The 16,430-nt window shown below is 37.7% G+C and overlaps 2 protein-coding genes and 1 pseudogene across 2 annotated transcripts; 1 reads left to right on the top strand and 2 right to left on the bottom strand.

Annotated features, from left to right (window-relative positions):
• Positions 1-996: 996 nt before the first annotated feature.
• On the top strand, positions 997-1,748 carry LOC105172211 (major allergen Pru ar 1). Its single transcript, XM_011093578.3, has one exon. The coding sequence runs from the start codon at positions 1,093-1,095 to the stop codon at positions 1,561-1,563; it is 471 nt and encodes a 156-aa protein (XP_011091880.1). The 5' UTR covers positions 997-1,092; the 3' UTR covers positions 1,564-1,748.
• Positions 1,749-7,844: 6,096 nt separating this feature from the next.
• LOC105172250 (uncharacterized) lies at positions 7,845-8,375 on the bottom strand. The gene has a single exon (XM_011093623.1). It carries the CDS (start codon positions 8,373-8,375, stop codon positions 7,845-7,847), a length of 531 nt encoding a protein of 176 aa, XP_011091925.1.
• A 5,591-nt stretch (positions 8,376-13,966) lies between these two features.
• LOC148786679 (secreted RxLR effector protein 161 pseudogene) lies at positions 13,967-14,656 on the bottom strand (annotated as a pseudogene).
• Positions 14,657-16,430: the final 1,774 nt, after the last annotated feature.

The raw sequence follows: 16,430 nt of genomic DNA, 5'->3' as shown, positions 1-16,430 counted from the left end.
TGTGTAAGGGTAAATTTGTTCCAAATTGGATCAAATAACTAAAATTAAGCAATTTTAAAATTTATCAGACTAAAGCTAAAATGGTTAAATATAAAGGACTAAAATTAATAATAAATAAACTTAAATGACTAAATAAATAATTTTCCCAAAATGGTGGGAACTAAAATTCAGAATAGCTTTAGGAAAATCACTCGGAAATCCACTGGAAATACTCTAATTTGGAGGGAAGATTCCAATTCTTTTAAAAATTTCTAACGGATTTCAAACAGTCCATTGTTATTCTCGTAAGTAAAAATAAATATTATTTTTCACGTAAAATATCTCTAAATCCGTCAATTGGATTTGTCTAAAATCTCAAGTTGAATAAGATGTTGCTAGTGCGATTATATCTAAAGTTCAAACCTCAAATCGTCGATCAAATAATGCATTATAATGATAATGATGACAACATACTTACAAGTGACTATTTTTTTCCAAAAAATTATGGTCAGCTGAATTAGCGATCACGTGCATGTTGTTTAGTATTTTCGTAAAAACATTAAGGGTGGAACCCCTTTTTCGCATTGTTGTTAAGTTACATGGCTAAAATTTCAATTTTGCCAAATCCCTTATATTATGGACTTAAAATTGCAATTAACTCCAAGAAAAGAGAGTTCAACTAGTTTTGAAAGACGACCCTACCAAAAGACTTGGAGTTAAAGGTCGACCAGTTCCTTGTCATAATCAAAGAATGCATGCTTCTCAAAACGCCCAAATAAAAACAGAAAAAGAAGCCTACATCCTCTTATTTACAAAATTAATCAGTCAACAATGAGGTGCTCACAGTACACTCTGAGCTTCTTTTCTAACATCATTGTCAAATGAGTTCATAATTTAATGTACAAGAATAATTGATTTTGGTTCAACTATATGGGGCTACAGACATTGAATATTCAGACATATTACATGCTAGTTGGATATCAATCTACACAGGAATCTTCTATTCTATACTATAAATTGCAGTTCTACTTCTTACATCTCCATCACTCAGCCAACGCATTCAACAAATAACCTTCCTTCTTTTTTATCATTCGCAGCTTGTAAATCACAGCCATGGGTGCCATTACATACGATATTGAGATTCCTTCCTCAATTCCAGCTGCCAAGATGTTCAAGGCCGTTGTCCTCGATGCAGACACCCTTATTCCTAAGATCATGCCTCAGGCTATTAAGAAGGTCGAAATTTTGGAAGGAGATGGCGGTGTTGGAACGGTCAAGATCATCCATTTTGGTGAGGGAAGCCAGTACAAGAGCGCAAAGCACCGTGTTGATGCTATTGACACGGAGAATTTGACCCACAGCTACACCATTGTTGAGGGTGATGCTCTGGCAGGTGTTCTGGAATCCATCACTTATCATGTGAAGATTGTGCCGAAGGAAGATGGGGGATGCATCTGCAAGAACAGGAGCATTTATCACACCAAGGGCGACGTTGAGATCAATGAAGAGAAAATCAAGGAAGGAAAGGAGAAGGCAATGCAGATGTTCAAGGCCATTGAGGCTTACCTTCAAGCCAATGCCTAAGAGCTAAATATACAGCCTGATGAGACACTACCTATCTCCCTTATTTTTAAGATACTATTGCACTAGTGTGATTTTTGTTCTTTTGAGCTTCGTTTTTCGGGTTTTCAAGCCTCATCAAGTTAAACTTGTAATTTGTTACTTAAGCATTTCAATAAAAGATAACTTTTTATGGATTGCTAATTAAATTTCATGCTTGTTATTCGTCCACGAGGGGGAAAATTGCAATTTTTTGCTTTGTAACAAGAGTGGCAATTTTAGCTCAATAAAAATTGATTTTCGTAATTTTGTCCTTTAACTCTTAAAATATGGCATTTGCAGTCCCATTTGGCTGAAAAACCCCAATTTTAAAAATTGTATGCTCGACACATGCATTTTTCCCGATAAAAAAAAGACTAAAATTGTCAATTTTTCAAAATTACAGGACTGAATTGTGAAAATCAATTTATGTAGGATCAAAATGACCTTCAGTTAAATTATAGGATGAAAAATTGCAAATTTTTCAGCTTTTTAGTCAGTACAAAAAAATAGTTCAGTGTTGATGGAAATTACTAAGGCCAAAAACCGTAGCAGGGCACACATGAATTTTCAACGGATATAAATTGTCAACATGATGTTCTTAACAAATTTGTCAGAAAATTATTGCAGAAATATTTTTCTATCCGAAACCACCGTAATATGTCACAAAAATTCATGCGTCCAAGTTTTTCTATAGATAATATTCACAGGAAAGCTGAAGTTTTTCAATAGATAAAATAGGAAGAAAGAAACCCACAGCCTCTGAATGGCGAAATATGAGCCCACAATGAGGTGCTTGCTGTTTACCCTTGTTGAATTGCATATTGTGAGAGGGAATTAGAGGAAAAGCAATTGGGGAGAAGGAAGTATTCTCCATTTCTGCAGAAATCTCTGTAATATGTTCTGTGTTACAGAGAAGACGATGACTATGCTGCTATATATAAGTCCACATAAGCTAACTGTCAACATAACAAACTAACCGCATGGATGATGAGCTGGCCCAATGACCAACCGAATAAATGACAAGGCTAGCCATATAAGTAACAAACAAGGAAACAAAGAAAAACGTGTTCCGCAAATGCGTTTAACGAAAAATTTTATCCAGCATCGAAAATGTCAATGTTTGTTGCATTTGCTTCCTCTGCTTCTTCCACAAACTGTTGTTGCTACTCAAATTGCTGTTGCAAGTGGAGATGACTAACTTCAACAACCCCCCACAAGTGGGACGGGAACCAAAGGACACTAGGCCCAACTTGGAGATAAGAGAAATGAACGTCTTCAGGGGCAAAGCTTTTGTTAATACGTTAGCCAATTGTAGAACACCAGGAACAAAGGACGGAGAAACAAAACCATCCTTGTATGCATTACGAACAAGATGACAGTCTAATTCAATGTGCATCGTTCGTTCGTGAAAGACTGGATTAGCGAGAATGTGTAATGCGGCCTTATTATCACAAAACAACTCAATCGACAAAGAAGTAGAAATGTTAAAATCAGAGAGAATATATGATATCCAACGAAGCTCACATACAGTTGACGCTAAACTCCGATATTCAGATTCGGCAGTGGATCGCGACACGGTGGATTGCTTCTTTGTTTTCTACAACACCAATGCATCACCAAGGAAGATGCAATACCTTGTAAGAGAACGCCGAGAGTCCGGGCAAGATGCCCAATCAGCATCACAGAATGCACGAAGAGCCAAGGAATTATTTGCTGGAAAATACAAACCTTGGGAGGGGCATCCCTTGAGATAGCATACTACATGTAATGCTGCTCTCCAATGCGAATCATGAGGCTAGTTTAGGTATTGACTTAGCTGTTGTACCGAGTAAGAAATATCCGGTCGCGTGAAACCAAGATATAGTAATCGTCCAACCAATCTCCGATAAGAATCAGGTCGCGAGAAAACGGGACCAGAACTAGCATCCAACTTTAAACCAGGGGGAAATGGACTAGATGCAGATTTTGCTTGAACTAACCTAGTGTCCTTGATGATGTCCATTACATATTTTGTCTGAGCCACATAAAGACTGGAAGTACTACGAGCAATTTCAAGTCCGAGAAAATACCTCGCATTTCCCATATCTTTAATAGTGAACAAATTGTGAAGATACTGCTTAACTCGACCAATATCATCAAGAGAGGGACCTGTAATGAGAATGTCGTCGACATAGACGAGCAAAGCCATAAGACCCGAAGATGAAGGTTTGACAAACAAGCAGTGATCATGGACAGATTGAGCAAACCTATAAGAAGTAAGTTTCAGAGTGAACTCTGCGTTCCACGGGCGCGAAGCCTGCTTGAGGCCGTACAAAGATCGTTGAAGTTTACATACCAAGTTGGGAGGAACATCATATCCTTCAGGAGGTAACATGAATATATCTTCTTCAAGATAACCGTGTAAAAATGCATTGTTAATGTCCAATTGTTGAATAAGCCAAGTGTGAGCAGCAGCAATAGCTAGAAATATACGCACAGTCACAGATTTAGCCGCCGGCGAGAAACTATCTGTATAGTCGATGCCTGCTATCTGGTTGAAGCCCTTGGCTACCAGACGTGCCTTATACCTCTCCACTGATCCATCGGCACGTAACTTAGTTTTGAAAACCCACTTGCAGCCGATTGCGCGTTTACCCGGTGGCAAAGAAACAACTTTCCATGTATGATTAGCTTCCAAGGCTTGTAGCTGCGCATTCATGGCCTCTCTCCACTCCTTGTGCTGAACCGCTTCAGAAAAAGAGTTGGGTGTTAAAATTTGAGGTGTGGGGAACAAAGTATATTCATGGAAATAAATTAGAGAAGGAAAAACTAGGCTTTATTCATCTAAAAACTCAAGTACTTTATTCATCTAAACTTTCTCGTTCTTAATTCGTCTAAACTCCCTCATTCGTTCTAAAGGTACAAAGATATGAGACTATATATAAAGAATAGAGTCCTAACTAAGGAAGAAAACTAACTCACTTTGAACTATAATTGGTAACAAACTCAACAAAAATTAAATACTAGAATACTAATAAAAATAAATTCTAAGAACAAAAGGATAAGTACGAGCATAACTTAATAACTACAAGTAGACTTTCAACAGCCCCCCTCAAGATGGAGCCGAGGAAGCGAGGCCCAGCTTGCAAAGGAATCGTCCGAAGTCAGGAGTAGGTTGCATCAGGATGACAGCATTGTTATCGCATCATAAGGGAATGGGTAGTGGAACGGTAGACATGTAACAAAATGAAGGCTCAGAAGCCTAAAAAACCAAGGCCTACAAAGACCAAAGGTCACAACCACTTCACAGTTGCACAAATCATTCAAAGCCACAAAGGCTTATGGAACCATAAAGGTTCCACCAATATTAAAAGCCACAAAGGCTTATAGAACCACAAAAGGCTCTACCAATATTCAAAGACACAAAGGCTCATAGAACCAAAAACACTCTACCAATATTCAAAGCCACAAAGGCTTATAGACGAATTTCAGAGAAGGAAGAAAGAGATCATCAGCGTTCGGTTTTGTCGAAGTTCCGTTGATGAACGCAGTTTCATGCAGCGGCGCTCTAGGGTTTCAAAGCAGCGAGCAAGTATGTCAGTGACAGCGTGGTAGGGTTTCAAAAGTAGCGAGCAAGTATGTCAGCAGAAGCGTGCTAGGGTTTCAAAGACAGCGAGCAAGTATGTCAGCGGCAGCGTGCTAGGGTTTCAAAAGGCTCTCTTTTTCTCTCTTCCTTTTCTTTTTTTTTTTTGAAACCCGCTCTGATACCATGTTAAAATTTAAGGTGTGGGGAACAAAGTATATTCATGGCAATAAATTAGAGAAGGAAAAACTAGGCTTTATTCATCTAAAAACTCAAGTACTTTATTCATCTAAACTCTCTCGTTCTTAATTCGTATAAACTCCCTCGTTCGTTCTAAAGGTACAAAGATATGAGACTATATATAAAGAATAGAGTCCTAAGCAAGGAAGAAAACTAACTCACTTTGAACTCTAGTTGGTAACAAACTCAACAAAAATTAAATACTAGAATACTAATAAAAATAAATTCTAAGAACAAAAGGATAAGTACGAGCAGAACTTGATAACTACAATAGAACTTTCAACATTGGGCTCCTGCAAAATAGACAAAGAAGCTACAAACGATTTGTATGCAGAGGTATGTGTAAGAGACGAGGATGGTTGTTGAGCAGTGCAAACAAAGTTATTTAACCAAATAGGACGTTGAGAGACTCTAGTAGAACGTCTCGGTAATGGTTCTGAGGTAGGCAAAGTCGTCTCAGAGGAAGGCACTGAAGCAGACACAGTTTTAGGGCAAGAAACAAAGTCATCAGTGGAAGAGGACACTATAGGAAGAGGACATGAATGTGAGGGCTGTGAGACAGGAACAAAGTATGGGAACACTTGTTCATAGAACCAAACATCTCTAGACACAATGACATGATTGTTATCCATGTCAAACAACTTATATCCTTTTTGTGTCATGGGATATCCCAAGAGAATGCATTTAAAGGATCTGGAATCAAATTTAGTCCTAAGGGGCTCAACATTCGTTGTATAACATAGGCTGCCGAAAGTGCGAAGATGATGATATGAGGGGGAATTACCAGTTAGTAGTTCGAAAGGAGTTTGCCATTGAAGAATCTTGGAATGTGTTCTATTTATCAAGTAGGTAGCCGTAAGGATGGAATCACCCCAAAATTTAAGGGGCAATGAAGCTTGAAATAACAATGCTCTAGCAGCATCTAGGAGTTGTCTATGTTTACATTCTATTCTTCCGTTTTGTTGAGGAGTGTAGGTACAAGAGGTGTGATGTACAATTCCATTTTGTTGACAAAACAGTAGGCAATCTTTGTTTAAGAATTTAGAACCATTATCCGTTCTGATAACTTTAATACTCCTAGCATATTGAGTTTTGACCATAAAGAAGAATGACTTTAGAACAGAAATGACTTGGGATTTATGTTTCAAGAGGTAAGTCCAAAGAGAAAGGGAATAGTCATCTAAAATCGTCAATACGTAGCAGCAGTTTGAGATAGTGTAAGTAGTGTATGGTCCCCAAATATCTAAGTGTATCAAATCAAAAGAACTTTTGGATTGTGATTCACTCAAATGAAAGGAAGTTCTAGCTTGCTTGGCTCTATGGCAAACATCACATGGATCAATGGGAACAAAAATAGAAGAATTAGGTAGCTGAACATGTTTCATTACAAGTAATGGAATGTGACCCAATCTATGATACAAAACTTGAGTGTTACAGTAAGATTCAGTAGAATTAGAGGAAGAGTTACAAATCATAGAAGTGGAAGGGATGCTGCAGGAAATTTGTCTAACAGTGTATAAGTTCTTGAATCTATTTCCTTCAAACAAAATGGCTTTATTTGCTTGGTCCTGCAAGAGACATTCGGAATCAGTGAAATGGAAAATATAGGAAGTATCTCGACAAAGTTGACTGACAGACAACAGGTTTATAGAGAAGAAGGGAAGATAAAGAACGTGAGTAAGAGTAACAAACTCATTTAAACGAATTAGGCCAACATACGTAGCAGGTTTATAAGTTCCATCTGGTAAGTGTATGTGTATAGGTTGTGTGGGAGTTGTGAATGAGTGAAATAATTGAAGGTTAGAACAAATATGGTTTGTAGCTCCAGTGTCTTTAGTCCAATAGTCCAAGTCAATTCCTGAAGGTTCAGAAATATTACCAGCGAATTCAACATCATCGTGGCAAGTGAAGTTGGAACAATTGCTGATAGGATCTCCCACTGTATTTCTCTTTTGCATCAATTTAATGAGATCTGCCATCATTTCAGTTAGTTGCTTAGTATCCGAGGTATCTACAGATGTTGGTTTATTAGCTACTGCAGCAGCTGCAAAAGTCTTGCCACTCACTACCTTCTTCTTCTTATCACCCAATGTCTTGTACCATTCTGGTACACCATGGATTTGAAAACATGAATCCATCGCATGTCCAGTTCTGTGACAATGTGTACAAGTCAGGTTCCTTTTGTCTACATATGGTCTCCTTTTATTATGAAATCTGTCATCTCCATTCCTCCTGCCGTCCTTAGATACGAGTTGATAGGCCACATGTTGAGGCGTTGCAGTTGTTTCTGTGTGTATTTGCCTCTGTTTTTCTACTGTTAAAAGCATGGAAAATACTCGTTCCACAGTAGGCAAAGGATCTTGCATCAATACTTGGCTTCTCTCACTGTCAAAAACCTCATGTAACCCCATAAGAAACTGCATTAGTTGCATATGCTCATTTCGTTCTTCTATTGCTTTGTTCACTCCACACGTACAACAACCACAAAGGTACACCTTGGAGCAGGTGCCAAAACCAGTAGCTCGTTCCAATATTTTTTCAGCTTGGTTATGTAGGCTATTAAGGACAAATCAAGTTGGGCGATAGAAGAAATCTCGCACTGGATTTGATATATCATCGGTCCATTGCTCCTACCATATCGACCTTGTATTTCTAACCAAAGTTCACGCGAAGAAGTAACATACAAAAATAATTCGACGATCTCCTTTGAAATAGAGTTCCACAACCAAGATGTAACCATCAGGTCTACTCTACGCCATCGTTTGAAATTTATTGATCCTATCGTCGGCCTAGGGAACGTGTCGTCAATGAAGCCAAGCTTCATTTTTGTTCCTAGAGCCACATAAACAACACGACTCCAAGTTAGAAATTTTGTACCGTCCAATGGAGAAGTGGATAACGCCAAACTTGAGTTCTCCGACGGATGGATGTACAAGGCCTCGCGCTCTAGCTGCTCCGCAGCAGTTCTGCCGTTTTGATTCAAATCTGCCATAGCTCATCTAATCAAAGTGGAGAGGTAATACGAATCCCTGATACCTTCATATAGAAGGCTCTGACACCATGTTGAATTGCATATTGAGAGAGGGAAATAGAGAAAAAGCAATTGGGGAGAAGGAAGTGTTCTCCATTTCTGCAGAAATCTCTGTAATATGTTCTGTGTTACAGAGAAGATGATGACTATGCTACTATATATAAGTCCACATAAGCTAACTGTCAACATAACAAACTAACCGCATGGACAATGAGCTGGCCCAATGACCAACCGAACAAATGACAGGGCTAGCCACATAAGTAACAAACAAGGAAACAAAGAAAAACGTGTTCCGCAAATTCATTTAACTAAAAACTTTATCCAGCATCCAAAATGTCAATGTCTGCTGCGTTTGCTTCCTCTGCTTCTTCCACAAACTGTTGCTGCAAGTGGAGATGACTAACTTCAACAACCCTGGCCTTCTTTTCAGACAGTGAAATATGGATGCACATTATTTGTTATAAAATGAATTCACAAATTAATGCACAAAAATAATTGAATTTGGTTCAACTATATGGGGCTAGAGACATTGAATATCCAGACAGGAATACACAACCTGCAAGAGAATCTTCTATTCTACACTATATATAGCAGTTCTACTCCGTACATTTCCCATCTCTCAGCCAAGGCATTCAACATATTACCTTCTCATTCCTTCTTTCTTATCATTTAAAATTCACAGTCATGGGTGCCATCACTTACGATATTGAGATTCCATCCTCAATCCTAGCCTCCAAGATGTTTAAGGCCGTTATCCTCGTTGCAGACACCCTTATAAAATTAAACAAATAAAATAAATAACAACATTATTTACATAATAAAGTCGATAATCATAAAATAAGGCTAATATTTCCTATAATAATATTATTCACATAAAATTTTCAATAATTAATATTTCCAATAATAATATGATTTACATAATAATATCAATAATCATAAAATTAGACAAATAAAATATATAATAACATCATTTACGTAATAATGTCAATAACCTAAACTGAAGCTAATATTTCCTATAATAATATTATTCACATAGTAATATCAATAATTAATATTTTCATTAATAATATTATTTATAAAATAATATCAATAATTACAAAATTAGAAAAATAAAATAAATAATAACATTATTTAGGTGATAATGTCAGTAATCATAAAATGAGGCTAATATTCCCTATAATATATTATTCACATAATAATATCAATAATTAATATCTCTAATAATAATAGTATTTACATAACAATATTGATAATCACAACCTTTCTTCCCACATACAAACGAATCACCCATTACTTTAAGCTTGTTTAACCCATCAAGTGAATTTTTGTCAGTAAAATTAGTTAGTTTTATCCATTTTCATCTGTCAATAAAAGACAATGTTCATAGAAAAATGCGAGTAAACTTGAGTGGTACTATAACAAAAGATTAGGTGATAGGCTAAAGACGCTTAAAGCATTATTTGACCCATCTGTATATTGCAAAAAAGAACTACACATTTTTAAATAATTAATGAGTACAATAAGCATAAATCATGATAATATGTCCAATGTATAAGAATTAGTATTTTTTTTATTAATTATTAAATTAGGATAATTTTTTCCACAATCACAAAAATTAATACTTATTATAATTTGTTTAGATTATGTCTAGTGGTACACCACCTGTACCATGTGGTCGTGGTTGGGGTCGTGGCACACCACTTCCATCCGTGTTGTCTGATGCTTCCCAGGCTGGGGAAGCAGTCTTTTGACTACCCCCACCACCTGACACTGTTGGACAGTCAGCTGCTCCGCAGATTGTAGATAATGCTGGACCATCTGATGCGGCACCTAAAGAGGCCAGACAGCCGTCTGCCACACCAGTGGCTGATCTTGCCCGTCCATGGGCTGATCCACCACTAGCACCACTAGCAGTCTACCCACCATCAGCGCGCCAGTATATCAGTCTCGATGACGCGAGGTAAATTTTTCTACGATTATTTTTAGTATTATTTTATCTGAAATATCACTAATTAACATGTCCTTTCAACTCTTACTGGTGCTTCCAACAACACATCAATGCGGGGTGTGAGGACACTATCCCCACCTATGGACATGTTTGAGGTAGGTGCCACCAGAGCACCAATATTTCTGGTACAAGTCTATGAAGGAATATACTTTAAATTAATTTGGTATTATATTATAATCTAAATTCTTTAATAAATTTTACTAATATTTTCTTTAATTTTCTTACTGTAGATGACCTCCTGGTGGAACTAAGATGATGAGTCAATGTTTTGGGTCATCCACATGTGGGTCGGCAAATACATATGGAACAAGTTCGCCATCGCCCGGACGAGCCTGGTCAAGCCACATTGGCTGGCCAACGATGTCTGGCTCCAACTCCAGGCATACTGTGCCAGCGCGGACTCCCAGGGGGAGTGCGCGAAGAATAATGCAAATCGGACGGTTAACCCCGACGTCCTGTACTGTGTACCACGAGGATCCTCCTCTGTCGGCATGCACAAGAGAAAGATGGTAAGTACATTATAGTATAATTAAAGGTTTATCATTATTTTATACATTATGCTAATTTTTTTATTCTTCTATAGGAGGCAGAGCACGACCGGCCGTCTAAGCAGATAGAATTGTTCGCTAGATGCTATAAGAAAAAGGCGAACGACAGGTGAGGTGGCAGTATGTACCATTATAGTTTTATCTTTTTTAGTATAATTTCGGAGTAAAGTACTAATAATTTTGTTTGTTTTGCAAGAGACGTTCCCGAAGCTGATGGAAGATCATTAGCCTCAGCCCACAGGCTTTGATGTCAATGATCGAGTAGCAGCTATGGCTGGCTGCAATTGGGGCAAGAACAAAGATTGTGTATTCGGCCTTGGTTTAGAGGCCCACTTCTCTAGTTGGACCTACACATCATCATCGCCACCTCAAACCGCGCCACAATCAAACCCGCGCCATGGAGGATCACATCGGCTGGCTCGAGATGATGATGGTCAACATGATGGCCATATGAAGGAGATGCATGTCAGCTTCTCGGCTGTCTGACCATCCTCAACTGCTCGACCGTCACAATTCATAGGCCCAACACAGCCTCCAGCAGACCCCATGGCGCTGAAAGATGATGAAATGGACGATGTAGATGAGAAGGGTTTAGATTGGATTTTATTTTTTTTTAATTTTGTAATCGAATAATAGTTTATAATAAAATATTTTTTCTAATTTTATACGTTTATTAATTCATAATTTTCATTACATTCCATTATTTCATACTTATTAAATTAATTAAATTCATAAATATAGTTAATTAAAATTTTATTAATTATGATGCATGCGATTTTAGCACTGGTCCAAAGTTCTTGGATCTTTATGTTAGATTTGGGGTAATTGAATGAAGCTCTTGATAAAGAGGACTTGAATAATAAAAAGCTAACTTTCCGATGCTTAAGTTAGTTTTGAATTTAAGAATAAATGAATATAAGAATAAAAGTTTGAAAGGGCACCGCGAGGTGCGAGTGGATCAGCTCGGGAACGCACAAGCGGAAGCGGTTAAAATAAATTGCGTAAAATAAAAAAAAATTGAAATGAAACCATGAACCCAAGGGGTGTACCCTTGGAGTTCCGGGGCATTCAATGTAGTTAATGAAATTAAACAACAATAAAATTAACGGGGCTATTGGTATAATAAAAATTGAGAGGAACATAAATCGTAAATCAAGAATTACCTTTTCTTTATTTATTTTGAACCTCCTTCGTTAATTCGTTAACCCAAAGTCTCAACGTAGAGACCCTCTTAAGTCGCGTCCACACCATACCGAAACTTGAGATTCCTCAATTCAATTTACTAGAAAAGAATTGAGGAGTAGAACACACCAAGTGTGCACAAGAGGGGGGTTCGGCCAAGTGAAATGATTGGGAGGAGAGGAAATTATTTTTGTGTATTCATTCATTAGCTATTCCTAATAACTAATACACATATATAAATACCTTGAATGGATGCATTAAAACATGTCTAGGTTCATTTAACCATCCATAAGGTAATAATCTTTTATTCCAAATAAAGGATGACTAACATGGCATTTTTCAAAAATGATTTTGTTAGTCAATAATTTTATTTTCCAATCAGTTCCACCAACTTAATCAATGGGCTTGGGCTGATTTTAATTAATTAAAATACCAGGTCCAATTAATTAAATCCAATTTAATTAAAGTCCGCTTAATTAAGTCCATCATATATTTAATCCAATTAAATATATGAACCCAATAAGCCTTTATTAAATAATAAGTCCAACTTATTAAATAATAAGGGCAAGTCCAATATAAATTAATCAAATCAATTTATCATTAGGCTTATGCATCCAATAGATCCCTCTCATATACAAGTATTTCAGTTACTTACAGAATTAATTCCCAATTAATTCCTCGTCCCTTCTCGGTGATTTGTATGTGACTCTTTAGGTTCACATTTCAGCTAGACTTGGGCTAGTGTCTAACACTATTATTAATTAAATTTAATTTAATTAATAATTCTTGATCAACCCTTGATCAAGAAAGTCCGTCACCATTGGTGTCCGTCTAGCAACGGTTCATGGCACTGGAGACTAGGCGAATTTTCATGTGAATGTTTAGGCTCCCGAGTCCATACGGGTATGGTCCTTCCCGTCTACTGTCTCCCAGCCTTCGTTCAAGGCATGAAATTGGGCGTCGATTGCCATCATGGTCTAGGCATCTATGCTTAATACTTGAGATCGCGTTACACCAAATTGCTCGACATAGGAACCTCCTCTTCCTATTCAATCAATGATTGTCGCCATAACTTTATAGAGCGTAGACATATCTCCAAGTGCATAGGATATACCTCTATCATGTTTTGACAGGAGACAGATCCTCTTCTTAGCACTCACCGTCCTCGCTAAATACTTTGAATGCACTAGACAAGGCTTATGATGTTCATGTGTGAGACACGATCACCTCTCGCACAAATCTAAGATACAATCATCGCATACACGTGACTACCGTGATTCCTCAAGTCTGAGGACTACTCCCATACTATCGGAGTTGGGAACTCAAGTCACCAATCAAGCCTCCGAGGCTTCCATATGACGATCCCAGCGAGTCAGTTCAATTGATTCGACACCTAGTCAATCAACCCATTAAGATCGCATAGACATCCCACGTATGTCGCCGATGAATTACGACACTTATCAAATGAATGCAACTCTTAATGCAAATCTCCACAGGACTTTTTGATGCCCGTTCTCGTGGTGCTCGACTTGGAACATTACAGACCGAGCCCTAAATAGTTGGTTTTATGACCGCCATCCAATGCGCAGTCCAACTGTTGCACGATTGTTCAGGCTGGTCTGTAGGCTCTGTTGTCATGTTTGACAAAAACACAAACATAAATGCAATGAGCACACAAATGAAATGCCAATAGCGAATACTCATTTTATTCACTAAATAATATTAGACAAAATTGAGTTATTGTCAGAATAGTTTACAAGCATGCCAATCTAATTGGCTTTTAGGACATCTATTCTAGCAATCTCCCACTTAACCTAAATCCAATCACCCATCGACCTCAAATCCATCTTATCCAGATGTCGAGCATTGGCGATTTGCGATATTGGCTTAGTAAGTGGATCTGCTGTGTTTTGTGCTGAGCTGACTCGGCCCACCTGACGTCACCTCTGCTCACTATGTCTCTAAGCAGATGGTAGCGTCTAAGAATGTGTTTGGAACGACGATGAGATCTCAGTTCCTCTGCTTGTGCTATCGCCCCGTTGTTATCGTAGAAGATAACTACGGGCTCAACAATACTAGGTACCACATCCAACTCCTGAATATAGTTTTTCATCCAAACCACTTCCTTAGCTGCTTTCAAAGCCGCTATGTATTCAGCTTCCTAGGTGGAATCCGCTGTGGTATCCTGCTTGGAACTTTTCCAAGCAACCACACCACCATTTAGCTTGAATACAAAACCCGATTGAGACTTGGCATCATTATCATCGGATTAGAAGCTAGCGTCGTTGTAGCCTTCCAATATCAATTTTCCACTACCATAAATTAAGAGCATATCTTTAGTCCTTTTCAGCTAGTAAGTATTGTCTTGAATGCGCGCCAATGCGCCTCCCCAGCACGTGCTTGATATCTGCTCGTCACGCTTAAAGCGTACCGATATCAGGCCTGGTGCACTGGAGAACATACTGAATGCTTCCTACGGCTGAAGCATAGGGGATGTTCGACATCTTTTTATATTTTTTATTAGTCTTAGGAGACTGTTTTTTGGACATCTTAATCCCATGCCTCATGGGAAAGAAACCTCGTTTTGAGTTCTCCATCTTGAATCTCTTCAAGAATTTCTCAATATACGAGGATTAGGTCAACCATAACATCCTTCTTGATCTATTCTATAGATCTTGATGCCAACGATGGTGAAGGAAATACATGGTTAGATCATATAGCTCCAGAAAAAAATAAAGTAGACCCACAAAATCGAGTTGATATCGTAGATTGCTCATGCTCTGGGTGACATAGGTAATTGGCTTAATAATCAAGTGGGAGATTATTCGAATGGGTGACCAAAAGCCAATTGGATTGGCTGTTTGCCATTGGTCAATGTTTATCAAATAATATTAGATTGATGAATATGGTAGAATTCATCAAGTTGATAGTGTATTCCATTGTACTTACCGCTGATATTGAACAAGGTGTCAATATCACAATGAACGCCCACAAATTGAAAACTTTAAACCCACGGAGTTAGGCTGCGCATAGGTTTATAGTTATGACACCAACTCTTGAGGATTGATTTGAAAAGTTCCAAGTCGAGGACCTCGAGATAGTGCATTGGGGGTCCTGTAGAGACTTGCACTAAGTACTACAACTATGTTTTGTCGGTAGGAGATGTAGGTCGTCTGTGCAGTTTTAGTGAGTTAGTTGACAAGGTAGTTGACTGACTAAACTGATTCATGGAAATCATCATATGGAAGTCTTTTAAGGCTTGACGGGTATGACTGGGGTTCTCAATCTGATAGTACGAGATTAGTCTTCGAGCTTGAGAAATTATGGCAGTCGTGTGCATACGAAGACTGTATCTTGGATATGCAAGAGGTGGCTGTGTCGTAAGGTATGGTCATCGTAAGCCTATCCAGTGAAGTAGGAGTATGTAGCAAGGATGGTGGATTGCAAGAAAGAATCTGTCCCCTGTTAGTATATGACAGAGAGTTCTCCTATACGCTCTAAGATGGTTTAGACTCTAAAAGTCTTTGGTCAAAGAGATTGATCGATCATAGATAGGTTTTCCAGATTGGATCAGTAAAGTAAATGCTTCTCGAGTATAAAGCATAGTTGCCTAGTCAAGAATGAGAACTGACGCCCATTTCCATGCCGTAGACGAAGGCCGACAGATGTTTGACAGTAGGACCGTACTCGTATAGACTCAGAGCCTAAATGTTGAAGCCAACATTCACCTAGTCTGTAGTACAATGGACCATTGGTAGACAGTCACCCATAGTAACGGGCTAGTTCTAGTTACGGGACGATAAAAAATAATTAATTAAATTAGATTTTAATTAATTGTGTTGGTCACACACGCTCAAGTCTAACTGACGATGAACTTAAAGGGCCACACACAAATTATTTTGGATATGATGTAACTAATTTGGAATTAATTTCAGAAGAAACGAATTAATTTAAATGCATCAAATTAATTAATGAACAGGAGAAAAAAAATAATTGAATCATTTATTTAGGATAATCTATTGGATGGATAGCCAAGAATTTAATTAATTGAATTAACTAAATTTTGGACTTAGCATTTTATTTTAAATTAATTGGATAAATTTAAATGCTTGAGCTAATTAATTTATGAATTGGATTCATCAATTAATTAGTAGATAGGCTTCTTTAATTAATAGATTGGATTTATTAATTAATAGGGATGGGCTTATCTTAATTAGTTGGACTAATTAATTACTTGGGCTTGAGTAATAAATTTAATTTATTAATTGAGTATATTTG

Source organism: Sesamum indicum, linkage group LG10, assembly GCF_026168435.1.
Source record: "Sesamum indicum cultivar Baizhima isolate 11 linkage group LG10, ASM2616843v1, whole genome shotgun sequence".
NCBI lineage: Eukaryota > Viridiplantae > Streptophyta > Magnoliopsida > Lamiales > Pedaliaceae > Sesamum > Sesamum indicum.
The sequence above is the reverse complement of the archived record's forward strand: the minus strand, read 5'-3'. Positions and strand labels throughout refer to the sequence as shown.